At 45.7% G+C, this 27,913-nt stretch overlaps 1 protein-coding gene across 5 annotated transcripts; it reads left to right on the top strand.

Moving 5' to 3' along the window:
- The first annotated feature begins 29 nt into the window (after positions 1–29).
- Positions 30–27,913, top strand: LOC144099142 (uncharacterized). 5 transcript variants are annotated; one of them, XM_077632243.1, is made up of 7 exons: positions 30–299; positions 6,012–6,257; positions 8,077–8,202; positions 8,873–8,997; positions 13,202–13,270; positions 13,353–13,423; positions 14,146–14,937. In XM_077632243.1, the coding sequence occupies exons 2-7, from the start codon at positions 6,095–6,097 to the stop codon at positions 14,306–14,308; spliced, it is 717 nt and encodes a 238-aa protein (XP_077488369.1). In that variant the 5' UTR covers positions 30–299; positions 6,012–6,094; the 3' UTR covers positions 14,309–14,937. The 5 variants fall into 5 exon arrangements, with proteins under 5 accessions (XP_077488369.1, XP_077488374.1, XP_077488372.1 ...); XM_077632244.1 differs by lacking the exon at positions 30–299 and adding an exon at positions 459–607; XM_077632248.1 differs by lacking the exons at positions 13,202–13,270; positions 13,353–13,423; positions 14,146–14,937 and adding exons at positions 23,438–23,592; positions 25,515–27,913 and having other exon boundaries at positions 66–299.

Genomic DNA, 27,913 nt, shown 5'->3' with positions numbered 1-27,913 from the left:
CTCTGTTTAATATCGCACTACGTGCGATCTAAGAGTGCTTAACGCGCACACCTTTTGCACTAGGGTTAATCTCGAAGGCCGCTTGGAAACGCAACGTTTGTCGCCGTAGTTCCACGAACTTTCGCTAGAGTCGCGGCGGCTCCCGCGTTGCCGTGCGCAAACGTACTCCGCCTCCACATTAAAGTGGCGGGCCGTGTGCAAATCCCACGTGTGACGCGCGGTTCCCCCCTCGTTACATTTATTCCATATTGTAAAACAAACACAGTGCTCATCTGACCACGATCAAGCCGGCGAGCAAGGTGAGTACCGACGGGCCGGCTCTCCCGGACCCTGTTGTGCGCGCACCATTTTGTGCCGCGGCTAGGAGCCTGTTAACCCGGGCCAAAGGGCCGCGTTCACCCCGACGACTCCGTGGCGCGAGCGCGAGGCGAGGGAGGAAGAGAAAAAAAAGATGTTTTAAGCCTATCCATCTAACCGGCGGCCAGGTCGAATCACGGCTGGTTAGCGCAGTACGACGGCTTCCTACCGATTCCCGCCGGGACGCTGCTTCGCTAGTCTCCTCCGAGGTCGTGGCTGTCAACGTTGCGAGGGCAGAAAACAAATAAAAGTAAGCCTAATGTTGTGTTTGGTATCCGAAGGTTAGCAGTTGCTCTTCTTTCCGGGAGCAAGTTCAGTGTTTCTCTTTCGAGAGGCAGCGTTTCGTGCGCTCAGCTGTTGCTCCGATGTGTTTATTTTGACTTTTTCTCTCGATAAGCCGCTTCAGGCCGCGCTTTCCGGATTCTCGGCAAGGCGATTAATCGAAACATAGTAGTAGCTCGGCTGGTCTCCGAGCGGAGAACGGTACTTCCCGGTGTTGCTCCCCTCTCCGTTCTTCGGTTTGCGCTGCTCCCTCTGTCTTTTTTTTTTAAATTTTATTACGTTCGCTCGTTTCTACGACGCGGAAGAGCGCGTTGGTGCGAGGAAGTTCGAACGCGGGTGTTGCAGAGGGGAATGGTTGGAAGCTGGGGGCAAGCGTCCGAGCTGCGTTCGCGAAGCTGCCGTAGCGTGCGCCTCGGTCAGCTGGACGCGAGGGAGAGGTCCGAGATGTGGGGAGACCGTCTTCCCGTAACGCTGACCCAGTTCGAGCGGGCTGACCTTGAATTGTGTTGCCCACTCCCCCTCGCATTCCAAAACAAGATGGTACTACTGGCGGGCGTCGCTTAAATGGCCCGGACGCTTCACTTCAGCGCGCCGTAGGGGCGCGATCTTGGCCTCGCCTTTCTCTCCTGCGGTGATTCGAAGGTCGCCCCCCCCTCCCCTCCTTTCAAACACAACTCCCGCTCAGCCCGCGCGGAAGCGGCGCGGTTTCGCGGTCGAGGCGAACCGACGTGTAAATAGCGAGCAATGGCCGCGCTGCGATAGGCATGCGCTCCGATGCGCCGTGTGCGTCGGTACGCTGTTTGGCGCTCGCTGGATCTCTTGCGAATAGGTGAGGAAACGTGGAATTGATGTAACTGACAGTCCCATTATTTGCGTTGAATGACGGCAAGCCATAAGTACCGGGGCGTCGCAGCGGGAATCAGTTGTCTGCGTTTTGTGCAGCGTCTGTCAGCGCGTCCGCCACTGGTAGGGAGCACTGAACAGCGTTTGGTTGGCAGACAGTTGCATCGGCAGCTTTGCATGATGGCACAAAGCACTTTGCTGAAGAGTGATAATCGGTCGTCGTGTTATGCAAGGGTCTTCTGCTGGATTCAGTATTTTTTAACGGGCACTGCAAGAGGCAGCTTCACAGTTCTATAGGTTCACCACTGTGAGAATTTGCAATCAAAGAATACGCTCAAAAGCAATGCACATGGCCTTGTATTGGAGTGAAATACCCGTTGAACAAACATTAATTTTTGTAAAGTCATTCGTATTCCATCCAGTGTATTTCAGTTTAATTTCAGCACACTGCAGCTTTGTTCAACGAACATATTGGGTAGCGTTAACATACAGCTTCTGGGTTAGAATGCATAATTCTAGCGGACATGCAGTAGCTTTTGTGCACGGAACTTCGGACAGCGCAATTTTGAAGCTGTTCAGCAGCAGAACTTGGCAGCACCATGTAGCTTTCACTAGCAAAACTTGATTCGATATCTGATTAAATTGTTTGGCAATGCAGCTTGCTTTTATCTTGAGCAGTAGCTGAGTGCACTAGCTGGCTGACACACTTGCCTCAATCTATCTTCGGAAGAACTCGAGAGAGAATGTTTTAGAAGAAAATGCAACAAGAATTCTAGCACTGGTGTGCCTAGAAGTTGAAAGCTTTTGAATGCCAAAAAAAAAAGTGCTTGAAAGCATAGACAACTTGCTCAATTTATGAAGGTGGCAGTAGTGAAGACAAATGCTGACAGAAAATCTGTTTTATCAAAGGTGCAAATTGCACAATAGGTGCATGGAGATTTCAGTTTTGTAAAATGCCTTTTAAGGCCATTTGAATGCTTGAAATTTGCTTTGGTTTACCAAAAGAGTGGCTTCATGCTCATTTCAGTTCAGCGAACTTTCGCTTAAATGGCAGCTCCAGAGGTTTTTTGGGGTTACCATATTCTAATGAAACTTCTAGGGTAGGTTTTTTTTCTTGTTCCCAATTGCTTGTTCCTGATTGCTTGGTGGCAGCCATATGACATATCATTCGAGTGCAAATCAGTTTTAAGGTTTGCAGTGTCCGCGACTTCAGTTGAGATGGTTTATAGTGCGAACACTGCATATCCGGCATCACAACCATTCCCCGCATGTTACAAAGGCTATGGGCTCTTAATTTTAGTTGCGTATTATCTTCTTTCAAATGATGCATTAGACAGTATATGTGTTAGGAATATATGGACCACCACGTGGTATTAGCCTGCAACCGCTAAATGACTTATAATTGAATTTCTTCTCTCATGCTGTTAGTTTCACATCATGGCTATGAAGTTTAGTTGACATTTGGGTCATGTGAGGCATGAAAAAACCTGCAATATAAACAGTAATACGTAGTATTTAAGGCGAAAGCATTGTATGGCTCACCAGTAACGAAACCCAGCGTTGTCGTTGACCGCAAAAATGATCCCAAAAATCCCCGATAACGTCACCGTGGTATCAAAGAGAAATAAATTTATTCCAAAGGTGTGGGGAACTTAACCCAGCAGTTTCATGTTGCAAGGTGGGTAAACAACCCATAGGCCACAAAATTGCGTTGCTTTTTGGCGAACAAAGGTGAACCAAGTGTACGCGTTGCCTTAGGACTGTATGCTGATGAGTAGGTGTGTCATTAGAAAGGAAGCTACAAATAAATAGAAATAAAAACATTGCTTTCACATTTAAAGCACACAAGTAGCCATAAGTGCCCTCCGTAATTTTAATTCACTACAACACTTATACCAGCTTGTTTCATGAGCTATGACAGCAAAAGGCATTTCAACATATTTTTTGCCTTTTTTTTTTCGTGCCTCATGTGACTTAAGCCAACTACAAATCACAGCCATCGTTCGGTTGATGGAACTAAAACCAAAACAGCAGGAGAGAAGAAATTCAAGTATAAATTATTTCATGTTTGTAGGCAAATATCACTTAGTGATCCATGTACATTAATGTGTAATGCATTGTTTTGAAAGAAGAAAATAGTCCTTAAATACCCGCTCTCCGTTTCATTTTGAGGCTTGTGCTTTGTCATCTCAGGCATTTTGTGAAAGGACTCATCGTTGGTAATCGCTTGCAGTCAACTCAGTATTTTTGCAGTCGCGATTTAAGATATTGAATATAAGTACTAGTGTGTCCTTGATGTTTGTGACATCATCGCTGCATCGTACGAAGCATCACCCTCACCACAGGCTGAGTTTGGGTTTTGCTTTGCTGTTTTAAAGTGGTTCCACTTGGTATTTTGAAAAACTGTCCTAAGGAATCTGAAGAGGCTACCAACTCGAAATGTTCGAAAACCCCAGAACTGCCCTTTAAGAGATTTCCTTAAGGTCTCCGGAAGTTAGTTCAGGTGGTATTTCACTGTACTGACGAAGTGAACGGACTCTGCTTTTTTTTCTGCACACTGCACGCATGCTCATTTACAGTGTGTATTAAGTATCTGTGCTGCAGGGAGTAAATCGGCACTAGCATAACGTCTTGTCACTCCCTTCTGCCATGAGTATGTTCTCTGTTGCTTACTGTTCAGAACAATGAAAGTTTTCAGTGAAATCTACTTAAGAAAGTGCACACGTGCAAGTCTGGCCGAAAAAAAAAAGGCACTGTGTTGGTTAGTTTTACGCAGCAAACCAGTCTAGGTATAATCCAGTGGGACTACATTTGTTAGTGCTTGTCGTAGGGAAAATATGAAATAGTCAAGAGCGATGTAGGTGTGACCCTAATCTAATGTTCAGTGTAGCATGCACATGTTTCTCTGAGGTATCGCAAAGGTGTTTGTTTTGCAATTGCAGTTTTGTCACTGTTGCAGTTGTCTTTTTCTTTTCTTCAACTTAAGTTTACTTCCCTTGTCACAGTGACCTGAAACACATCCGTGCCACGTGTGCTAGAATTGTAGCAATTTCAGGAGTGCCCTCCAAGAAGTCTCGTTCATTAGTTGGCTGTGCAGTATGGCAGAAGGGCCTTGGAAGTTCCAAAAAGCAGCAGACTTGTGTTACCCAAGGTCCGAGTGCTGCTTTGCAGCTGTTGCTGTCTTGCCACGAGCTCGGGTGATTGATGTTAGTCGTAAAAGGCAAACTGCCCTCGAGTATGACACAATAGCCCATCGTGCGATGAGCGTTCGGAGGGCCCGTAGTGCATCCATGCACGTTGCACTTCTTTGCTGTGCCCTGTGTTGGCGGATCTCGGGAATGCATTTGAGCAAACGGCATTCAGGTGTCTCAACAAGGGGAACAATCTAAAGAGCATGGGTTTCTGCTGCCTCGTGCAAGCTGGAAATAATTTTTCAGGGTCAGTTTTGGCAGTACTGGTAGTACTGACTGAATCAGTGCGCGTGAGGCTAAGGGTGTCCGTGGCATTTGAGATAAAGAAGGGGTTCTCAATCCACTAGCTTTCAGGGAACCTCAATAGTTTTCAAAAGGTGCTGAAGGACCCCGTGTGTCTTGTGTTTCATGACTTCTCCCTTTCTGCCTAAGATGCACACAGCGCTTCAGACAGATGGCAAAAAATAATGACAGGCTGTGGAGTGAAACGGTCTGCTGTAGGCAGATACAGTATGGTTAGTAAAGCATACATGGATTTAGTTTCAGAACCCCTGAGGTAAACTAATAATTTTTGGGTTTACCTGGATTACAACTTGGCCTATGAACACCATAGTGGCAGGATATAGTGTTGAATAGATTGGTAAATGCGGGTATGCAAACTGTTGTCAGCACTGCAGTTTTGGTAGTTTACTGCAACTTGTGGGATTACTGGAATTAGCCGAATTGCATGTTACTATCAGAATACTGGTAGCACTTATTTCATGGTGCTGCATCGTGGCAGCGAAGATGGTGGTTGCTGTTACTGTTGTCGTGAGTGGTAGAATTGCAAACGTTTCAATGAATGGAATGGCCAGCATTCAGCAGCAAGGAATCCAGATTCTAGTGAACAATATAATTAGATTTAAATTTTGGGATGGGGGTGGGGGTATCATTTTACAATCTTCTTTGAAAGTCTCTCTCAGAAATGCTATGGTTTTATGGTTTTCCCAAGCTGTCTGAGGTTTCGACAATATGCAGCCTGATCTAATGGTTTTCACTCAACAGGCAAAAATCTTTGTTCTCAAGTGAGAACAAAGATTTTTGTCATTGATATTTAACCTTGTGCAGGGAAGCTAATGTTCAGTTTCATAAGCTTATAGAGGCTGGTTTCAAAGTGTGGGAAGGGTTATATTAAGCCAGATTTAATCAATTGAGTGATTTATTGTGACTGGTCATGCTCGTTTGTGAAGTTGATGTTCCATGTGTGCTTTTGTGCTCAGTTTAATTTCTGTTCTGGTGCGTATCGACGCAAGGTGCCTGTAGCTCGGCTGCTGACCCGTCTTCTCTGAACCAATGCAGGAGGAGGAGCCGCAGCAGGTGGGAGCCGAGGGGAGGGAGTGAGAGAGTTGTTTTGAGGGTGAGGAGGCGGTGGTTGCTGGAACATGAGTGCCACGACGGAGTGTTACAAGTGCCACAAGCTGGGACACTTTGCCCGCGAGTGCTTCCAAGATGGTGGCGGAGGGAGCGGAGGGGGCCGGGGTGGACCCCGGGGTGGTGGCCGTGGCGGTGGCAGGGGTCGCATGGACTACAAGCCTCCCATCAGAGGTGAGTGCTCTGAGCCACGGACAGGGCAGTATTTTCTTTCGTTTCCCAGCCCTTCCTAATTTATGTCTCTCCAAGCCAGCCTGTCGTGCCTTCCAGTGTGTGCTGGGAATTTTTTTTTAGTTGTTCTCTGCCAGCTCACTGTGTTTCCCCGTGCCACAAGGGCAACATTATTTTTGTTTATTTTTAAACGCCCTAACTAACAAGTCTCCCCTCATGCCAAGTGTTTTGCATATAACTCGGCGGTTTGGTCGTGCAGTTTCTGTGCCGACCACAGCTTGTGAAGTGCCAGGTTTCAAATATGGTTAGCCTTTGTTGTTTGCCTAATGTCCCGTTGAAACAGGCATTCCCCTTGTTTAATTGCTGAAGTTAACTGGTCACACTGCTTCCTTTATTCAAATTTATCACCCGGCAATTTATGCCTTCATTTTTGTATGTTATTGCTAGGTTGCATTTGCTTATTGCTGCGTAATTTGAGTGCGCACTTCATATAATGGCCACGGCCAGAAGTGAGAATGATTTCTGTGTGATTGCACGCTTCATTATAAAGTTGCAACAGAAAGATTGGCCAGACTTGGCCGCTGTGGTTTACAGGACACAGATATTCTAAGCAGTGTCGTACAAAAGCAACTTGCAGAGGCTTTTGCAGAAACATACAAAAACTCCTCGGCAGGAATCGCATCCGTATTTCGGTTGAAATAGTGTGGTTCAAATTTTTTTTTTGTTGGGTTATTGGTACAGGGTGTGCACAGGCCCTTGAAATTCTTGGGTACCCTTTAGTGTTGAAAACTGTTTTTATGGGCCGATGAAAGTCAGGTCTGACTTAGCTCATAGAAGCACAATCTACACAGTGACGAATAGTTGAACGAGTCTGCGGAGGTACTAATTTTGCAAAAATACATTATCTGCCAGGTGAATTTGATAGATTCCATCTTTGACAGGATCAGCCATTGAGTGTGTCAAAGCTCCCCTCTCCTGTGACTTCTTGCTTTCTTGCGCGGCGATAGTTACCACATTGTGTGTCAACTTTTACAAAACCTTAATCAGTCTACACCAGTGGTACTGTTAAGTGCAAACCAGCATCGCGCCTCCATTTTGCCTTGTCCTTCACAGCATGCTATGCGCGTTATAACGACATGCCTTGTGGAAAGTAAGAGGCTGCAAATAAGAAAATGGAAAATAATGGAAAATGGAAAATAAGAGGCTGCAAGCAAGCAGGGCATTTGAAAAACTAAAGGAACTGTAGCCGGACTGTGAGACCTTGTACGAAGAGTCAAAACTGCGGAGGATATTTGTCTTGGCTAGGGTCTGCAGATGGTCTTCCTAAAGGTACTGAGGTTAAAAGAGACGTAACTGTCGTTGTTTGCATTGCACAGCCATGCAAGAAAAGGTAGAGGTACAGCTTGTAAAAATCAAATCATAGGTAGTAACCTCTTGACTTCCTAATCTAAACAATTTCTGATCTGTGTGGTCAAAAAGTTTTTTTTTTTTTTTTCCTCCTTGATTATTGCTTAGTTGCATCTCTAAGTCCTGAAATTTTCCTTGAATTTTAGGTCAAATACTCTGTACAAACCCTGCTTGTAGCTGTATTTTTTGAAGTAGGGCAATCTTGTGTTTGGTTGCTCAGAATCTGTAGCAACTTGGAAGAGTTGTGCCGATGTGTCCCTACGAGTACATTTGTTTTCCTGCACCGCGAGCCAGTGCTGCTCTCTGGAGTGCCCTTTCGGCTAGGCTTTTCTAATGCCAGTGTTGTCTTTCCCTTTCTTCCCACTTGCCAACTTGCTCCGTGTGTGCCTCTCTCCACCGTACGGGTGGCACACAGAGAAGTGCTACAAGTGCAACCGGATAGGACACTTTGCCAGGGACTGCAAGGAGGCCGAAGATCGGTGTTACCGCTGCAATGGCACCGGCCACATCTCCAAGGACTGCCAGCACGGCCCGGATGAGAGTGAGTGACAGGGCCTGAACATATCTCTGCTCTTGAGCACATGGTCTGGGGCACAATTAGCTGATGTGCTGGCATCCACTGGAGGTGGACTTTGACAAGGAAGGAGGCAGGAGGGCCATTATTATGCATCTGCGCACCACTTTCTTCTAGCATAGTAGGGCATGTGTTCATCTTCGCACACCATTTTCTGTGAGGTGTCAGTGCCACCCTTAGGCAGGCCCTTGCAAGGTACTATTGTAAGCACCACAGGGGCAGAATCAGTTGAGCTCTCAGTGTCAGTGCGTGATGTGCTATTAATAATGGAGTTTCAGGGCGGCACGCACATAACTGGAGCTGGTCACTGGCATTGCAGTAAGCGTGGCAATGGCAGATAGGACTGCTGATTTTCAGCGTTTCCAACTGGGAGGGTACTTAATGTTTTTGTCAGAGATAAAATCGTGGTACGTAAGAGCAACACAGTAATCCTGATTTGCTTTTGCACTTGCATGGTGTCAAAGTGGAGCCACTGAACATTTTGGCAGTGAAGGTAACATCAAAGGGGTCACGCCCCGTATGCAGTGACTTGGCACAGTGCGCGTGATTCGTAGGTGGAGATCGAGCTGACCTGCAGTGCGAGTATGAGTGACGGTGCCTGACGTGTGTGCTGCCTTCGCCCTTCTCTTATGACCAGTGTCGTGCTACAACTGTGGCAAGATGGGCCACATTGCGCGCGAGTGCAAGGAGCAGGAGAAGACCTGCTACATCTGCCACAAGCAGGGCCACATCTCGAGGGACTGTGAGCAGGACGAGAGAAGGGTGAGCGGGACGGGACGTCCTTCTTTAAGCCTCCTGCGTGTTTCCGTGTGAGAGGCTCCACCACCACACTCCTTTGGTCTTGCCTTCTCTGTGCTGTGCTTGCACATGCCAACTGATGCATCGCATGGGTGTAAATGCTTTTCCTGCCTATGCCACTGGTTTTTTAGGGCTCGTATTGTGCGCTGCGCTAGCACTTGGCCTTGGGTATGTCATGGCGACGCACTTAATTCGATGTAACGCAGTTCCTCTTGTTTAGTTATTCGATTGCCTATCATGGGCCTCGGCAGTAACGACCAGTGCAGGCATTCTGAAACAGTGGTGAGTGTGCAGTGTATCGGAGATGAAATTGATATGAAATTGTCATTATGAAGTGGCCTGGTCATTTTGTCCGTTCAGTCCAAAATAATGTCGCCTACCATTACACTAGACTGAAAGTTCCCTGTCCAGTTCTTTTTTTACTTCTCGAGCAAGTTTTTTTTCTGCACAAAATAGTGATAGCCTATCTACAGACCATATTTACTCTCATAATGATAGCACTTTTTTTCTAAAAAAATTGACACAAATTTAGGAGTGCGATCATTGCGCGGAGTAAATTTTCCATAAAAAAAAATTTTTGAGCATCAATAGCTATCACGATCATAACCAAAAATAGAAGTTGAGTAAGGCTTAACATTGTAATAAACGCACACATTGCACAGGCATCGCATGAACTACACATTGCCCTTTTATTTTTTCTGATTCAAAAATTTATTCGGAGTCCGAATCCTCACTGCCGTTGCTGCATGATTCGTTGTCAGAAACGGCAGCGTCATCACTGGGGGCATCTTTGTGGTCCCAAAGAAAGTTGTCTTCCATTCTATCCAGAGCATTGGATATGCCAGTTTTCTTAAAACTCTATGCCATTACCTGGTCGGGGATACTGCTCCATGCTTCGACAATCCACGAGCAAAGCACCTCCACGGACGGTCTTCTGATTTTGCTGCTCGGCGTCAAATCATGTTCGCCCGCCTCTTCAACGTTAGGAAACTTACCCGTTTTGGTTCTGCGGAAAGCCCGGCGAGTTTTGTTAATAGCCATTAGCTTCTCTCGCTGCTTTTTCCAATACTGTATTCGAATTTCGTTGATGTTGAAATGTCTGGCAGCAGCACGATTGGAATGCTCCAGCGCATAATCAGTAGCCTCGAGCTTGAACGCGGCCGTGAAACTTGCATACCGCTTCATCGTGAAATGACGCCGACACACACACGCACACGATCACAAAGCACTCCACAGACTTTCTAAATGGTGTACACGAGCTTCCATAGAGCGTGGAGAAACGAAAGAAACTCCATTTCCATGCGAGTTTTTATATTATTTTTGTCAAGAACTATGGGAACACGTTTGCTGCGGGATGACTGCAGGTCAATCAACAGGCGGCTGTTGCTGTAGCAGTGCGGAACATCAAAACAAAAACTTCGGCTGACAGAGCAAGTCGAACATAGCGCAGCAAGTTCGAGGTGCGATCATTACGCAGGGAGTGAAAAGAACAGAATTTTGAGGACAAAATTCAGGGGTGCAATCATTACGCAAGCGCGATCGTTGTGTGAGTAAATATGGTAGTGCATATCAGTTCATTGTGCTCAGAGTTGAAGCCAGCTTTAGTAACCTCGGGCATAGCTAAGTGAAACTGCAGCCCCGTTTTGCCTTCCATAGACAACTGTAAATTTGTTTTATTAATAAAGACATCTTTAATGAAGGAAAGGTTATGTAAGGAGTGTATTTCTATGGTGACATACTTCCCATAGAATGATGACATCGCTGCACACGGGCAGCCTAGGACATCTCATAGCCACAGACATCTAATGGCCTAATTGCAAGGCCAGCAGTCCGAGGCAGATGGATATAAACTGTAAAATGGCGCTTTTTAAGCGGATGAAGATAGCAGTGCTCTTTGAGAGGAGTACCACACATGTGCAATAAAAGCATTCATCCCGAGAAGCGCTCCTATATTGGACTGCAAGAAACCTATCATGGCCTCCTCCAAGATCCTATACAATGCTAGGAATTGGTGCTGGCATAGTCGCGCTCATGCTGCGGCATCTTATGTTCAGTGAAGCAAAGTAGCCGCAGTCATCTTAAAATGAGGGTTGTGACTGCAGTGGCTTTCTCATTCATTCCGGTGATTTCGTTAGATTTGAGCGCTTTCTGGAGTGCTAATGTTGCCATGTATGAGTGCTGTCACGTGTCTCCTTTCAAATCTCACGGGCTTTATTTAAGGTTTAAAAGAGAAACCACGCTAAAATGTTATTACAGAAAACAACGGAAATGGACATTTCTCAGTATTCTTTGCAACTTTTGCTCAGAAGAATTCAAACTAATGTTAACAATACAAAATTACGCTCATTTTATTTTCTCACAATTAGTGAATTTGGGCACATTTAAGAAAATCTGCAGAGCTGTCCAAAATGGCTGCCTGAAACCCTGCTGTACCCAAATCTTCATGCTGTGCATTGTCTTTTTTTTTTTAACTGTGGCCTTCTTACTCCTGCTACAAAACGTAAGGAAGCTGCTCCAAATTGAATTTTAACCTGCTAGTACAAAGCCTGCTTCAAAATCCTTTTGGCTATTCCCACTGCTGATAACTTAAAATGTGGTAACTCAAAAATGAATCATTAGCACATAATGAGATATGAGCAGGGTGGAAGGTATTTTTAAATGTTTCTTTTCTAAACCAACAGTGTGTACCGTAAAAACCGGACTGTAGGTCGGACTGGAATATAGTTCGACCCCCCCCAACTAACCAATTCTAAAAATGAAAAAAAATCTTTTTCAATGGAAAAAGTACCGAAAGACACCCTTGTACCTTGAAACAAATGCAACTCGACAGGTTGCACAATGGTGACAGTATTTATTTTCATTTAAACGGTGCTCGTATGTACACCCGGCCAATTTTTTAACAGTATCGCGCGCCCATCGACCCGCGGGTTTGTTTCTGGCACACATAAATATGGCGCCGTAGAGCAAAGCCCTTCCTCTTCATGAATCGCCGCACCAAGGATGGTGAGCCCTTGAATTGCGCCCTCGTGAGTCTAGAGGCACGCGCGATCTCTACCGCTTTCACACAGATGCATTCGGCAGTCACAGGCAGCGATCTTGCACGCAGCGCGACCTTTCCTTCTAATTCTGGATACGCTGCGGTCCGCACCCCTGATTCCACTCTGCTGCTGTACGAAGCAAAAATGACTGGAAACATTAGTTCTGCAAAATGGGACACAGACTTTGTAGGCACGATCTAATCTTGATGACAGGTGATGTGGGGGAGGGACGAATTCACTGCGCAAATGCAGGTGATCAATGATCTTATGGAACAGACATATTCTTGGCAAAAGCTGTTGCCAAGTTTGACATCAATAAAGACCCACTGCCAGTTTTTGGCTCTGTTGTGTGAAGTTCGAGCTTTAACAAGCCAGTGACTAAGGCAGAAGCGTTTGTACCTGTCTTCTCTGGTGATGCGACAGTTGTTACTTCTTTGCTGCTAGCTGACGGTGGCTTGTTAACAGCGGGCTACCGACGACCTGAATGTCCAGTTCAAAGGCGCATTGCTGACTTGTCGCCTCGACCCTCGGCTCAGTACCTCTGAATCCGAGTCGGTGTGGCGTCGAGTTAAGAGCAGTGTGCCTTGTGTTTCCCCTCCTGCCTTGTGTTTTTCCTGCATGCCCGAATCATCGCGGCTTTTCTCCTTGCATCCCTACTTGTATGTGATTGGTCTGTGCATTCTGCTTGCCTGAGCCTACGACAATGGTGAAGGGTTACATACTTTCTTGTTGCCAAATTCAGGTCCTTTGGACCTTTGTGAACGCTGCTGACTAAGTTCTGCGTTGCATCACATTTGGGCAGCACAATAGCGCCAGCGTGAAGCACAAGCTCAGCTCTGTTTGCATGGCTAAGAGCTGACTAGTGCAGTTCTGTTTGTGTCCAGCTCTGGCTTGTCAATTCATGCCATGAGCATGTGCTCCGCCAGGGTGGTGCCCGCAACTTGTTTGGGTGGGGCTCCGAAGTTTCGATGCACTCTTATCTCTGTAGTGGAGACTAACGCTGGTGGTAGCAGCCTTATCTTGTTGGTCCGCTGGTACAGAGGCTCCCACTCTTGCTGTACGTGTATTTCGTGACATGCGTTGCACAGTTTGCATTCTGTCGGCTCACACCTAGTTTCGTTTTGCACTAGCATGCTCTAGCCCGTGCGCTGTCCACCCTACCAAGGTGTCCGTTTACTCTGGCCACCACCACGGGTCAGGTACGCATCACTGGCAGCCCCTGCATGATGTCCCCTTCCCCCTTTTTGTCGTGCCACTCTAATTCATCTCATCCTGCGATAGCATGCGCTTGCCCGCTTGCTGTCCAAAGTACCCAGGTATCGGTTCACTCTTCCCGGGAAAATGACCATCAGGTAGGCATCAACGGGGCCACTTATTTTGCTCTTCTCCTGTTTTTGTGCGCCCTGACCTTTGTCTTTCGCTCTGCCCAGTACTCTGATTCCTCTCTGCCCAGTTCTCTGATTCCTCTCGCAGTAGCAGCAGCTACTGCAGTAGTGGTGCTTAGCTTCGGAAGGGAAGCAGAAGTGAGTCAGTGAGAAGAGCTGGCTCCGTGAGCCGTAAAAGCTTTGTCATCACGCATCGCCTGCTTATGGCGCTCGGAATCCAGTTTCTCCAAAGCTCTGCGCAAGTGGTTGTAGAAAAGTACCTCCAGCAGCCCTGCTTGCAGCAACGCTGTAGTACCAAATGCTGCAGAGTGATGTATGTATAACTGCTTAAAGTGTGCAGTTATAGGTGAAGTTATTACTGCAGCACGAACTAGGGTCTTCCGAGTTGTATCGCAGAATTGGAAACACTCTTGCACATGTTAAAAGTAGATAGTCGTGAGCAGCTTATGGTGGTAATGCGTGTCTCCCTTCTGTGGCAAGTCACTACACCGGTTCTGCTTTACCCTGTCTCATCTGTTCTCTGCTTGGCTCATCCGTTTTCTTGTGCTGCATGCTCCGAGTGTTGGCTCTCTGTTCGTTGGTGTGGGTTTGATTTTTTTTTCTTTAATTTTTTTGCTCTTCATGCAGCTCTGATTTTTGTTGTTCCCTTCTCCTCCTGATCCTGCTGTGCATTTGGTCCCCCATTTCAGCGCCCCGAATGAGTCGGGGGTGGCAGAGTCAACTTTTGAGAAAACGGAAGCCCAGGACGAACCACCACCACCGCGGCGTTTTTCACGTGCACAGGAGCAGATTGAGTGTTGCACCTCCTCCTCCCCTCTTCCGCCTCCCGGCGCGCGCTGCTTCCCTGCTTGAGCCCAGCTGACGATGCAGAGCCGCTCTTCTTGTGGCTGCTATTCTGTTCCCCTAAGACCTGATTTCCAATCCCCTACATTTTCTCCCTTGGTGTTGTTGCAGCACTGGTCCTGGAACCTTCTTTTGATTGGTTGCTTTATTTTTCTTATTTTTATCCCTCTTTGTGGGTGTTACTGTTAAAAATGGGAGAAGTGGCTGAGTGCTGATTCAAGCCATTAGCTACTGCTGTTGATGCACTGTTTGGTTTAGGAAGGTTCTGTTTGCTGGAAAAGCACCTGTACCTGTTTTTTGCAAATTTGTGTTATAGTTAGCCCCCTGCTCTTAGGCGGGGTAGTTCTCCTGTTTTAGTTCCTGCTGTTGCAAGAAGTGCATTTCCGTGTTGTTGTTGTGTGTCATGCCCCTACTATAATTTATTTTTGTTTCTTGCTACTTTGTAGTTTTTTTTTTCTACCAGTCTTCTCCTTTGCCTGCACGAAATTGTAATGGACTGTTTCCCCCTATACACTTGTTGGCTGTGCGCGTTGAAAACGACGAGGCGAGTATCGTGGTTTTTTTTGGTTGTATATACAGGATCCTTTTCCCCTTTCACTCAGGAGATAAAATAAAGTGGGAGTGAAAAAAAAATAAAAGGCAGTTTGTTGTTTTCTTTTTGTTGTTGCTTTTGGCATGAAATGGGGACAAGGAGTTGTAGTAGGGAAGAGAATGGTGGGCATGTTTTCATTGTTGCTTTTAGGCATGCAACTATGAGGTGCCTTGCTGCATGAGGGTTGAAATTTTACTCGGCAGAGCTGCAGCTTCTCCTTGGCTTTGCAGCTCAGTGCCCTTTACACTTTTCATACGAGTCTGGTACATTTTGCGTCACCTCCTTAATGGACACTGAAGGGAAAATTAACTGATGCAAGGTGCTACTCTAAGCTGATAATTAGGCTTTAGGAACATTGCCAGCCTTTTTTGCTTCACGGAAAGGCAAAGCCCCTGAATTTTTCTGCATTACACACATCCGAAGTGTTGGCACTGCTGAGTCACTTTTGTGATAGAATGTGGCACTGGCAAGTCTGGAAACGGCAGATCTCGGCTAATCGGAGGCAGCAAACTGAAAAGATCCCGTGCCCGTCTGGTATGCGTTATATTTGCCAACAGATGGTGACAGCACGCTGCCTTGCCATGAAGCCAAGTTTATTGCCCTTTTTGTAAATACATTTGATCTCGGATGAGTCTCTTTGAGCTCCCATAAACTGCATCAAATTATTGTTTATATATAAGTTGTAACATCCCCGTGAAAGCCTATGAAAAAGTATAGCAGTTGCTTTTGTATTTATTGCAGTACAGTGGATAGCTTGAGTGGCCCTTTTCAAACTACTCTTCTGCAGTCACTTTACGCGTATGGAGCCGGGGAGTGCAGCATCTGAACGGCCTTGAAGGTAGCCTTCGGTCCTGTGTACCCATTTTCTACGAAACACCACTGCCACATGCGGTGGAGCCGACCTAGATGACCAAAAGAAACTGTTGGCTCTAGCACCTGGCTAAATTAGCTGCCGAAGGCGCTGCGAAAACCTGCGGTGCCTTAATTTTAGTCTTATGCGATAGCGTATACAGCTCGTTCGGTCGAAAAGCTATCGGCGTCGTAGTAGTTGTAGTTGTCGGCACCACGCGCCTGCAATATTCCCTCTTACAGCGTGGTTCCACGGAGATATGTGAGACAGTTACTGCGCCATTTCCTTTCCTTAAAACCAATTTTTTGTGGATGTATTGGTAACAAGGCTAAACCTCTTCTGATATGTGGTTACTGATTCCAAAACACCGTCCACTGTGGTTTCAATGCGAAGCAGGCTAGGCCCAATAACATCCAGCGAGTTGTACATTGCTATAATGCTTATGGGTGGCACCTTGCTGCAGGAAGCACACTGCTAGCGTGGTTTCACCATGTTATGTCTAGGTCACAGACAGGCATATCTATTTGCAAGCACCATATATCAAATTATTGATGTATCGAACAAATTTGCGGTCCCTGTCGAGTTCAGTATATCTGGGATTGACTGTAACAGCCCCACCATTTTGCAAGACTTTGTGCCTGGCTTGCATTTCTGAGGTTGCTATGCATGCAGCTTCACACAGGCAGACTGCGGAATGCAAAGTGGGCAACAGGTTGTGTTCTCATTTCTCAGCACCATTTGCTACACTGCAGTTTTGACGGTAGTTCCTGTCCACGTCGAAATAGTGTTGCACATGAAACTGCTCAGCCAGTCTTGGCCGGCAACGAAGTCTCGTGACCAGGCACGGCTTCCAAGATTCTTGGGGAAACATCACCGCAGCCATTCGTTTTTATGCAGTTTGCTGCATTATTGAAACTCTATACTTGGTAAATATGACAGTTTGGCATCTTGAGGTGTTAGTCTCGCAGTCAAGCTAAAATTAGTATTTTTCTTTGTTGTCCTTTTAAGAAGCTGGACAAGTATAACTAAATGAATGCTTAAAGTTTAACCATAGGGGTTGATTTATCACTGGCATAAGTGTGGTGTGCAGAATGGAAACTGTCATTATCATTATCAGCTCACCTGCGTTGTCACAAAACTGGGAAAAGCTAATGGCACTTGTAATCGCCACGCAGAATTATTAAACTAGAAAATTTCGCGTTGCACATTGGCCTATGCTGTGGAAAGAGACTGCCTAAACAGATGCTTTCATTGCTAGACAACGTCTGGTCTGCGCTTCTCGCACTTCGTCCTATGTTGTCTCACCCTCAGTTGCTCAATATGCAGCGATGGAATTGAATGAATTTGCACATAACCAGAATGCAATGCAGGTGTTTTAGGGAAAGCAAGAGCAGACAAAGTACAGTCGTCCACAGACCTGACCAGAGCGCTCAAACTCCGTGCCATCTGCGCTCCGCAGCGTGCATAGCGACATCTAGCGGCAGCACCTGGTTCGAAACAGTGCAGGTGTGACGCTCGGACGATATTCAAAGGCGTGCTATCTCGAACCAGGTGCTGCCGCTACACATCGCTCTGTGCGTTGCAGAGTGCAGACGGCACGGAGTTCAAGTGCTCCAGGCAAGTATGTGGACGACTGTACAAGTATGCTGATGGGCTAGTATAAATACAGAGGATTCCTATGTAACATGGCAGAATGGAACAAACTAATCGGTTACTGACCAGTACCTTGCACACAGTGCATGAGGATACCCAGTTATGCTTTTGGGGATTCAGATTTATTTTGTGTTTATAGAGTGTAAAAACATGCCACAAGGCTAGTTCCTCAGCTAGACAGCTGCTTATCAGACGTTGACGCACTGTTCCAGTGAAAAACACTGAACTTGCACCGTTCACTACTGGTTCAGTGCCTGATATGCCAGTGATTGCTCTAATGAAACTTTGCTTGCATAACCATGGCCTGTTCCAAGCAGCAGGGCAATGCTGCGAAACAAGAACGCAGGTACATTGTTATGTTCACACCGTAGCAGCAAATCGCAACATGTTGGGCATGGTGCACATTGTTAGGTAATTCCAAAATGCTGTTTTTGTGGATTCATCCATTTTTACATGTACGCCAAGCTGCTGTTGACTCTGGAGCCTTTTCTGGTGCCCTAGAGCTCGGATTAGAACAATGCACTGTACCAAAAACTAAAAGCATTATTGAACAAAAGGCGTTTCTGACCAAACCAAGAGACGAGTCGTGGGGCTCACTGGCAGTCTGTAATATATATACAGGACATTCAGCTTTTCCATCACGATTGATCTTGTGACAGATGAGTGTGGTGTGATATGAGGGATTCAGCAGTGTGAGGCCTGACCTGTAAGAAGCATCGCTTACTTATCACAGGTCTATATTATCGAAGTGCTGCTTACCTTAGGTCAAAAAATTACTTTCGGCCTTTCGGAGCTCTTTAATGTTCACCGACGTTTTACAGCACGCAGGCATGTGTGCATTCCATTGTTGAGATGTGGGCACCATGGTCACGTTTTTATCTCGTGACTGCCTGCAGGGTCGCAGAGCAGCTTAGCAACTCTGCACCACAAAAGAGAGCCTGGCAGATGAATATATGCAGCGTGTTCCGTATATAGGTCCAGGTTCTAAAAAATTCCGCTCAAACTGCTGGCCTGTTTGGGTTCAACGACCGACCATAAGGTAGCTCTGTAAGTAATTTAACATTGGAGTCTGCCCGGATTGTCTGGAATTGGTGAAAAGCTGCAGTCGGCCGAGGGAGAATTTTCATGTCTGTGTGGAGCAGCCAATTTAAGTGGTTGCACCATCTGGTGAACTGCGAGAGGTAACCAATGTCTGGACTTCGAGCGGGGGTGGCTTGCGCAGTTCACAAGATGACACAGTCTGTCAGATCAGCTGCTGTGCTCGCCTTGATGAAAATTTTCCACAGCCGGTCGCAGTTTTTCACTGATTCCAGACAATCCAGGCAAGTTCAAATGCGAGTGAGGACTGATCATTGTCTAAGTTGGAAGATTCAGGGACCACTGACTGTTTCTGTTTGTAGCCGAGTGTCCATGAATACGAGAATAGCGAAGAAGTTGAGTAGTTGGAACAAGTGGACCCGTTATTTTGTGGCACACTTTAAAGAACCACAGGTGGTTGAAATTAACCTGGAGTCTTGTACTGTACAGCGTCTCTTGTAATCTGTGTGCATCTTTGGGACGTTAAGCCCCACGTACCACACCTTTCATGACAAACCATAGCTTAGCACCACTGCAACACATCCAAGCATTATTACCACTGCTTTGGGGCCTGTGGCTCAAACTATATTAAAGACAAACGAGGGAAAGATTGACTCTGGATAGTTGTAAGCAAATTAACTTGACCGGTTATGCTGCTACACTGACAGTCTTGAGACTGTGCCATGTTATGTATCGCAACATATTTCACACTGCAGTGTATGCTAGCATGGTAGTTTAATTCAACCTCTGTGCAATTGGGTTTAGAGGGAGCAATGTGGATGTGGCTTGTAATGTTGCTGTGTTTATGGGTGCATGCAAAAGAAAAAATAGGAACAAAATGCAAGCATCATTTAAATATCCAGTGATAAAGTTCGTAAATCTGAAAAAGTCGCAAAACTTGCTGATAAGTGCTGCATTAGCTGGCCATCATGATGTATTAGTTTTAATTTACAGGTGCCTAAAAATGTTTGCGAAACGCAGAAGCCACGAAGAAGCTCAAATTCCTCACAGTCTAAGCATGCAGTCACTGAGTGATGGGTGTGCTCGGCACTTCCCTGCACGATCTGCACAGCACTCCCCATGACGTCATGCAGTGCATCCAGGCAGCAAGGCAATTCAGCTTTTCTTATGGATGCCATGTTTTGAAAAACTTCTAACACTTATGTCAAGTTAGCCTTAAGTGCAGCCGAGCTATAGTTCAGTATTTCTTGGAGCTTTTGGGAACTGCATGTATGCATCCACCTTGCTGACGACCTCGGCCTTTCGCACCTCTTGTTGCACCCCTTGTTTTTGTCGCATGCAAGACAGCTGACACTTAGCCCAAAACTCCTGCCTGATATGACACAGCTGTTGCGTAAACCATTTCTTTGAATTTGCTTTCGCTCAGTATAGGTTAAGATTCAAAGATGTCAGATATACAAGTTTCTCTGAATAAGCAGTCATTGAGGGCAACTGCATGCAGTGTTTGTTCTTAGCAAAAATCGATTCTATGCTCTTTCTGGCTATGTTGATGTTTGTCTAGCAGCAGACGACTCGTTTACTAAATTTACTCGCACAATGTTTGCATGTCCTGCTTTGGGTGTAGAAAAATACAATTTTTTTTTGCCTCGCATCATAGACCCACACCTTCCTTTTGTCACGCAGTCTGCTGATAACAATAGTGAATGGGCATTGAGGCATAGTGAAGCGGCATTGAGGACGACTGCATGCAGAGTTTGTTCTTAGCAAAAATCGATTCTATGCTCTTTCTGGCTATGTTGATGTTTGTCTAGCAGCAGAAGACTCATTTACTAAATTTACTCGCACAATGTTTGCATGTCCTGCTTTGGGTGTAGAAAAATACAATTTTTTTTTGCCTCGCATCATAGACCCACACCTTCCTTTTGTCACGCAGTCTGCTGATAACAATAGTGAATGCTAGCAGGTGCCCTTTTTTCAATGCCTAAACAACCGCACCAAGCGTCATATGTCGAGAACGTTAACGACTGCTATAGCTCACCCTACTGGATGAATGTTCCACGAGGGTTCCGAGAACCAGTAGAAACCACACCTAGTCAAGTGGTATCTCTGTTCGACTTGCCTTATTAAGGATTGTATCAACTTGTTGCAGTTGGGCTTTGCTCTGAATGATATAGTTATGCTCTCATTGAACAGAATTGTGAGCTGCAATGGGAATCATATGTGCGGGCTGAAGATAATTAAAAGTTGCACATAAACTGTTCCGAAGAATGTGTTTTGATTTATTTAAAAGGACAGTCGTACTGGAATCTATTAAACCCAACTACTTTTTTTTTTATTCCATTTTTACTGCTTGAAATTTTTTCTTAATATTTTACCATGTTTTATACTCCCCCCCCAAAAAAATTCAGATTATTATGGGGGGGGGAGTGCGTTCATTGTGCAAGTAAATATGATATTGGCGAGAAAGTTCCACTTAAAACTTTTCCTATTACTCGATTCAAACCTGTGACATCAAATCTGAAACGGACCTCTTGATAACTGTTTTCTAGGGAATGGTAGTGTAGTCAAGCCTCAGGGATCCACGCCTAAGAAATTGTCAATCTAAAAAATAAATATTGCAGCTAAAAAATAAATACTGGCCGCCTGTGGAAACACCTGAATTTAAATTGTTATTGCAAAGGAATGTCTCACTGCAAAGCAGAAAAGCATGGCATAAGCGTGTTCGCATTTCATTCTGGCCTGACCGTACATGCAGCTAAATATAACTTGATTATTCCCATAGTTACCATAGATATGCACCTGTCTCTGTGCTGTCTCAGCAAGCTGTAAATGTGAGCAGCCTTTGTGACAGTGAAGAAAGGGATATCCTCGTGAGAGCTTTGACTGGCTGTCATTGCCTTCAGTATGTTTGCACTGAAGTTAATGAGCATGTGTCAGGCTGAATACATGGTTTGTCTTTGGGGGTGAGTGTCAGCATTAGACATTTGGAGAGTTTCGTAGCACCATCTCCATTGCACAATCATTGTAATTTTCTCATTATCCTATTTGTAAACTGTGTTCAGCTGTGGCTGAGCTGTCTGATACATCAAGTCGGCTCCTCATTCTAAACTTTTTCAATGTCCCGACACTCACTCCTCAAACCCTGCACATTGCGGCCTCTTAGCATTTCACGCTTGAAATTGTTTGCTTGCAAAAGAGCTGCAAGCATTTGTATCTCATTTTAAAAATTGGTGATAATTTTACCTGTTGGCAACCTAAGAAGTGAATGTTGCCGCATTCAGCTCCTGGAAACAAAACCCCAGGAAGTTGAAAATAATCTGTAGCCATCGATTACAGCGCCTCTCATGTAGTCCACATGCAGCTTTTAGTTGTGAAGTCCCACATAGTATGTCATAAAAACATATTATTTGGTTTTGCATTTTGTTAAAGTAAGAAAATGCGCTCAAGAGGCCCTAGTAAGTGTTTTCTATGTGCTTCATGAGGGTTTAAACTACTTTGTAGCTATGACCCTGATATTTCATTGTGAAGTTTCGACATGGAGCAGAAGCATTCAAGTCCCACGGTTTTGCACTTCTGTTAATACATTTTTTTTTTTTCGTGTCTGTGGTCATTTTTGTTGGCTCATTTAGTTATCCTATTCCCTTCTGACATCCTGCCACTACAGTTGGGCTATGAGCGCCAACATTACTCACACTTACCTGAAAAAAATCTATAATGGTCGCGAATCATGCAGAATGTGCTCTACCACTGCTGGTGCAGCTGATGTAATTTGGATTTGAAAGGGAATTTTGCCTTTTTAGCTAATCAGAGCAAATTTGGCCTGTCAAAGTATGCATTTTTTTTTTTCTAAATAACTACTACAATGCTAATACTATCAGGCCTGTTCTGGTAGTCGTATTGGCCCCTTGCACAGTGGATTATGGATATGGATGTAAAAGAAGAACACGGTAGAACTTATTCCATGTGCCAGTTGGCAGACATCAGTTTTGGAAGTATGAGAAAGCACACTTTCATAACTAGATCAGTAGTTCGTCAGAAATATTGCGGGAGATGACCGTTGTGCAGATGTGATGACAGCTTCACCTTCTTGAAAGAAAACAGATTGCTCTGCATAACTGTCGCTTCTTTCTTTCTGTACATTGCCACCTGTGAAAAAAAATGGATGTCTCCATGCTCTGTGACACATTAGTCGATGTCTAATTCGCACTCTGTCTTAAAACTTAGGAACAAGTTATTTTGTTAATTTAACCAACAGTGTTCTTTGCGATGCCACTGCATCTTGATTCCGATTGCATTTCAGACGCAAAAAGACTTGTGGTGACAGTGGTACTACAAAGTGAGGCTGTTTTGCGGAGGGAACTAAACAGAACTATAATGTCCTCTGTAACTGCTACATGGGAGTGCACCATCCTTTGTCCGAGTGAATCATTGCATGCTGGAACAACCACCTGGCACAAGCTTTATTTACGAGTTGCACCAGCATGATGCGGCTGGTTTATGTTCAGAGCAAAGTGCTGTCTAGAGTTAGTGTGTAGTTTGCCTACACAAGTGATACTAGGTAATGAAAGATTCATCCAATTCTGGACAGTACCCATGTTAAGAGTATTTCTCATCTTGCACGTTGCCATTGATTCCGAGCTGCCACGTCATGAATTGTGATCTGGCATGATTGTGCGAGTAGGTTTAAAAAAGAAAGTGATATCTTTATCATAAAAGCACGCATATTTAACCTCGCACTTGGTGCGTGATAGCTTTAATTGCTCATGTGCCATAAAACACAGGAAACAAATGTAGCTAAAGCTACCCCTCATACCACCCCTTCACGAAGCCTGATTTTGGCCAGATTTTCCTATTTTGTGTTTGCCTCTGTTTCCTTTGTTGTTTGTTTGTTTTTTGTTGCATTGCTTCTCCACCTCTTTTCTTCTCCTGAGTTGTGGGACTCATTCAAAAGCGATGCTGCGCGCCTCTCCCCTCCCCCAAGAGTGGTGCTGGCCTGTCTCCCCAGTGCTACCTGTGCGGCAAGCTGGGCCACATCTCGCGCGACTGCCCCAACAGCGAGCGGGATGACCGCAAGTGCTACAACTGCGGGCACCTGGGCCACATCAGCCGCGACTGCCCTGAGGCGGGGGGCAACGACCCTGTGGCCGACGTCTGCTATCGGTGAGTGGCGGCTGTGTGTTTCTTTTCTTCGGTGGGTGGGTCTTGGTGGTCTTGCGAGAAAAAGGCACCAGCAATCCTCAGTACTCAGGCCTGGAATTGTATGTACGTAACCTTGTGTAATATGGCATGGGGGCAGTTGCAAGGAGTAACTTCAAGGCAAAGAAATTTCCTGTAGCTAGTGAACACTCCTTTATGGTTAACTGATTTATTCATTGGTAAGGCCTCTAACTTTGTGCGGTGATAAAAATTCTGCGAATTGAAAACAAAAAACCTGCAGAATTCTGCGGGAGACATAAAATAATACTTTAGAATATACAAAAATATTCGGAGCCAGAACATGAATATTGTGTGAATTTTTTTTTCTGAGCTTCTTAAGGTAGCTAAATTGACCTTCACTACCAGACTTAAAAGCCACTAGGAGAAGGTAGCTTTTTAATGACCTTGGTGGAAAATTCCATGGCAAGCAAATGCAAAGGAGAAGATGGCTATGAATTTGGAAAGAAAGCATCGCGGTTCATTGTGAATGAGAAGGCACTGAAAGAGTTTAGTGGAGTAGGGAAAACAAAGTCAGGCAAATAGGCACAGAACTGGGCAGCTTGAAACACGGAAGTAGTGAGTGCACGGCAATGGCAGTAGCTGCTGGTTGTGCAGAAGGCTGCGTGCATTAAAGTATCAGATGCCTGGCTTCGCTCGATTGTGGCGCGCAGATCTGAAGCGTTGCCTCGTGAATAAAGTCGATGTATCTGCTGCTTACATATTTTAGCGTGCCGTCTGCTTTTTTTTTTTTTGCTGGAGGGGCCTCGGCTATGGTTGACCTGAAGAATTTGAGACTGCATTGTAATCGTAACTGTATATGTTTTTAATTCTGCCAAGTTCTCAAACTCCACTCTCGCATTATATCCGTGCAAGTAAGGTAGAACTGTCATTTTCCCATCACACTGTCGTCTCTACTGATGTCCATTACAAGAATAGAATTAAAAAAGGGAATGTGGGCCTCGAGCACACAGTTCTGTTAAAATGCTTAAATCCTCGATTTTTCGCGAAATCGCGGGAAACTAGGTGCCTTATTTATAGATCACTGCACAAGTGTTTGTGTCATGTAATTCTTTTCCTAATGTAGGAACTCTTGTGTTGCATTGCCGTTCTTCTAGTGCAGGAGCTTTTGTGTCATCCCTCTTCTAGTGTAGCTTAGTTCCTTGTCTGTTGTGTGTTAGCGTTGCGATTTGGTAATAAAGAGATTTTCAGCAAAAGTTGCCAAAATGATGGCACACTGTTAATCGAAACAAATGTCACATTGTGCCGTTGCGGCTTCCTGTTGCTATCGTGTGCATGTGGCCCATAATTTAAACTGCTAACTATCACTGCCGCAAATGAGCGTGGCAAGTGAATGCAACAGTGCAAAACCTGTTAAACTTATTAGACCACTGCAGTTGCAAAGCAAGCTGTAAAAATTGGCTACATAAATGTAACTTATATGGATGCATCTGCCTTTTTTTTTTTTTGCTGCTCCTTTGTGAAAGGCCTGTGTAGCTATGGGGTGCGTGTTTGCACTGATGATACATTATATGTACATTCATCCACGTACCTGTCTAGAGCACTCGGGCGACACGCTCCGTTATGCATTTATGACAGTCGCTGATGACTAGCAGGCATAGCTTTTAAAGACATGAGGAGTTAAACACGATCCATGTGAATGTGCATGCTCAATAAAGTCTTGTTTCGAGCCTATAGGCCACTTGTAAGTGGCGCCAGTGTACTGTCTGGGGCACCGTTCGTGTGCTCTGGACAGGTACATGGACGACAGTACTGTGGGTATTAGTTCGGCTCATTACACTCTGCGCGTGCTGGGCCGCATGTCTTTGTGCGTGTTTCTCGCATTGTCTGCTGTCCTGACAGACTGCGTTCTCTTTCCATTCCTGCAGCTGTAATGAGCGTGGGCACATAGCGCGCAACTGCCGGTCCACACGCGCCAACAACCGCTGCTACCACTGCGGCGAGGTGGGCCACCTGGCGCGAGAATGTGAGATGAAGGCCTGAGGGGATGCTGCCACAGCTCCCATTGAAGCCGCTGCACAGCACCACCTTGGACGCGCGACGACAAAGGACAGTGTCCGTCGTTGCCCCCGCCCTCCTCCCCCGCTCGTCTTTTTTGGGAAAGAAGTAGCCACCCCCTCACCTCATCTGCTGCTGCTGCAGTCGCAGTGGCTTCGTTGTTGGCATCGCACATGGGCAGGAAAGTGCGGCCACTAGTGAAAGAATGGTTGAGGGGAGCAAGCTTGGTAGCCCAGATGCCGCCCGAAAGTGGTGTTCCGGTTCGCTCGGCTGAGGAGAACTGTTGCGGAATGCTGTTGATTGCCAGGGGGCAGGCTTGCTGTTGCTGTTGTTGCCATTGTTCCGCGTTGGTGTTGAGGGTCCGTTTATCTTGTCTTCATTCATTTGGACGCAGCAGGCTCGGGAGAGAGGAGGAGGAGGCTCCGTTCCCACCTTTGTGGCACAATCGCGAGGGGGGTGGGCTGCAGGGAGCCGGCGACCCTGTGGGTGGGGGGGGGGCACCATTTGTTGTTGTTGTTGACGTTGTTGTCGGGGATGATGTTTTCTGCTCTGAAAGGTTCTTTTTGGCGCCCTCTCTCTCTCCCCTCCTTCGTTACCCTACAGAGATGGGCAAAGCTTTGCTTCTGCTACCTGATCAAAGTCCTTGTCTTAGAAAGTGAGAGGGGTTAAAAGAGGAAAAGCACCCTCGCATACATTTGGGAGAGTGGTGTAACGATAAGCCAAGGGGACAGTGCAAGTGAGGAATGACAGAGATGTTACCTCTGTGTGCAGGTTTTCAGCTTTGGATTTGTCTCGCATTGTTTATGAAGGGAAGCTGGACTGCAAAGCACCACGATCGTACCACTAGTGTACAGAGCAGTGAGCGCAATGGTCTTTTTGGACGTGGCAGTGGAAAGGTGGCATCAAAACTGGTTGCGAAGTGGGGGAGGGTGGGCAAGAGAAACTTTATTTATTTTTGTTGAATAAAGACTATGTAGCCAGTACCGCTAAAACAAAAAAGCACGGATCGTTCCTGCACCCTTCCGTGAGGCAACATAATCTCGATGCGGGCATGTAGTTTGTGCTTCCGCGGTTTGTTGTGCGGTCCCACACAGTTCATTGTTTTTTCCTGTGCCCCATCGAGGGATTGCCATGGATTGGTGGTGTACAAAAGTGAGATTTCAAGCAGCATTGTACAAAAAAAAAAATGAAAGAGGAAGGTGGAGTGATAACGACGTGACACTTGCGCTCAAAGAGAGGGTTTCTGTCTCCAGCGGGTTTTCACATTGCGGGAAGGGCTTTACGGGGCAGAGCGCCGCAGGCTTTTGGCAATCTGATCTGCTGCACAGCTCTACTAGTTTGGTGTGAGTGTGTGTATATGTGTGTTTGCCCAGAAAGCTCGGCTTTTTGAAAAAAAAAAAGAACTACTCCCTTACCCAGTCTTTTTGAGAGTACCTTTTGTAGGGCGTGCTGCATTATGTGTGTAAAAAGATAAATAAGGGGAGAAGTTAACTGCTGAAAAAGACCAAAGGCAGCAGTGCATCAGATCTGTCACAGCCATCAGTTTGATGAACCACACCTTGAATTGTTGGCCTGCCTGTTCCCTCGAACTATACTTTGATGCTGCAACGTGCACGTTGTGTAGGTGGAGGCATGAGTATATATATATACATATTATATATATATATATATATAAATAATGTGTACATACTTGTTGAAGAGGAGAAAGTTTCCCAGAGATATTTACAGCTGGTTCATCACAAGTTATTTGAGGTTGTTTGGAATCCATCCCAGAGGCAGTGGCAGTTTTCCGTAGAGACGCAGAAAGCACCCTGCGTTTTTTTGCACGGCACCCACCAACTAAAAAGAAACAGTATGGTTGGGGGGGGCGAGAGAGGTACACGTCTCAGCCGACAAAACACTAGTCTTCTTTACAAGCACTTGCATGTTTCGACCAAAAAAAAAAGTATACCTCACTCCGGGATCAAGATGCGCACCAGAGACATCTTGGCTGAGATTCACACGATGGGCATGCTGGCTACCAAGTAGCAAGGGGCTTGTTTGGAGTACAGTTTTAGTGTGCCCATCTAGGGAGTTGCTTTTGTTTGAACAGGTGTTATGGTGAGCGCTGTTTCGTGGTACAAATGCTGATAGGACGAGATGAAAAATGTATGTCTGGGGTGTTATAGATTTGACAACTTCACCTGCCGTGCACCACCTTGAAATATGATCTACATACAGCACCACCTTCAACAATCACGGTGAAGGATTCTTTGAAACAAAAAAAATT

Source organism: Amblyomma americanum, chromosome 7, assembly GCF_052857255.1.
Source record: "Amblyomma americanum isolate KBUSLIRL-KWMA chromosome 7, ASM5285725v1, whole genome shotgun sequence".
In the NCBI taxonomy this organism is placed as follows: Eukaryota; Metazoa; Arthropoda; class Arachnida; order Ixodida; family Ixodidae; genus Amblyomma; species Amblyomma americanum.
The sequence above is the reverse complement of the archived record's forward strand: the minus strand, read 5'-3'. Positions and strand labels throughout refer to the sequence as shown.

Excerpts from the sequence above, each read along its gene's own strand:
- LOC144099142 (XM_077632243.1), top strand. The coding sequence starts at position 6,095 with ATGAGTGCCACGACGGAGTGTTACAAGTGCCACAAGCTGGGACACTTT. Across the intron at positions 8,203-8,872 it reads CCAGCACGGCCCGGATGAGA|TGTCGTGCTACAACTGTGGC; the intron begins GTGAGTGACAGG and ends TCTTATGACCAG. Across the intron at positions 8,998-13,201 it reads GTGAGCAGGACGAGAGAAGG|CATGCTCTAGCCCGTGCGCT; the intron begins GTGAGCGGGACG and ends GTTTTGCACTAG.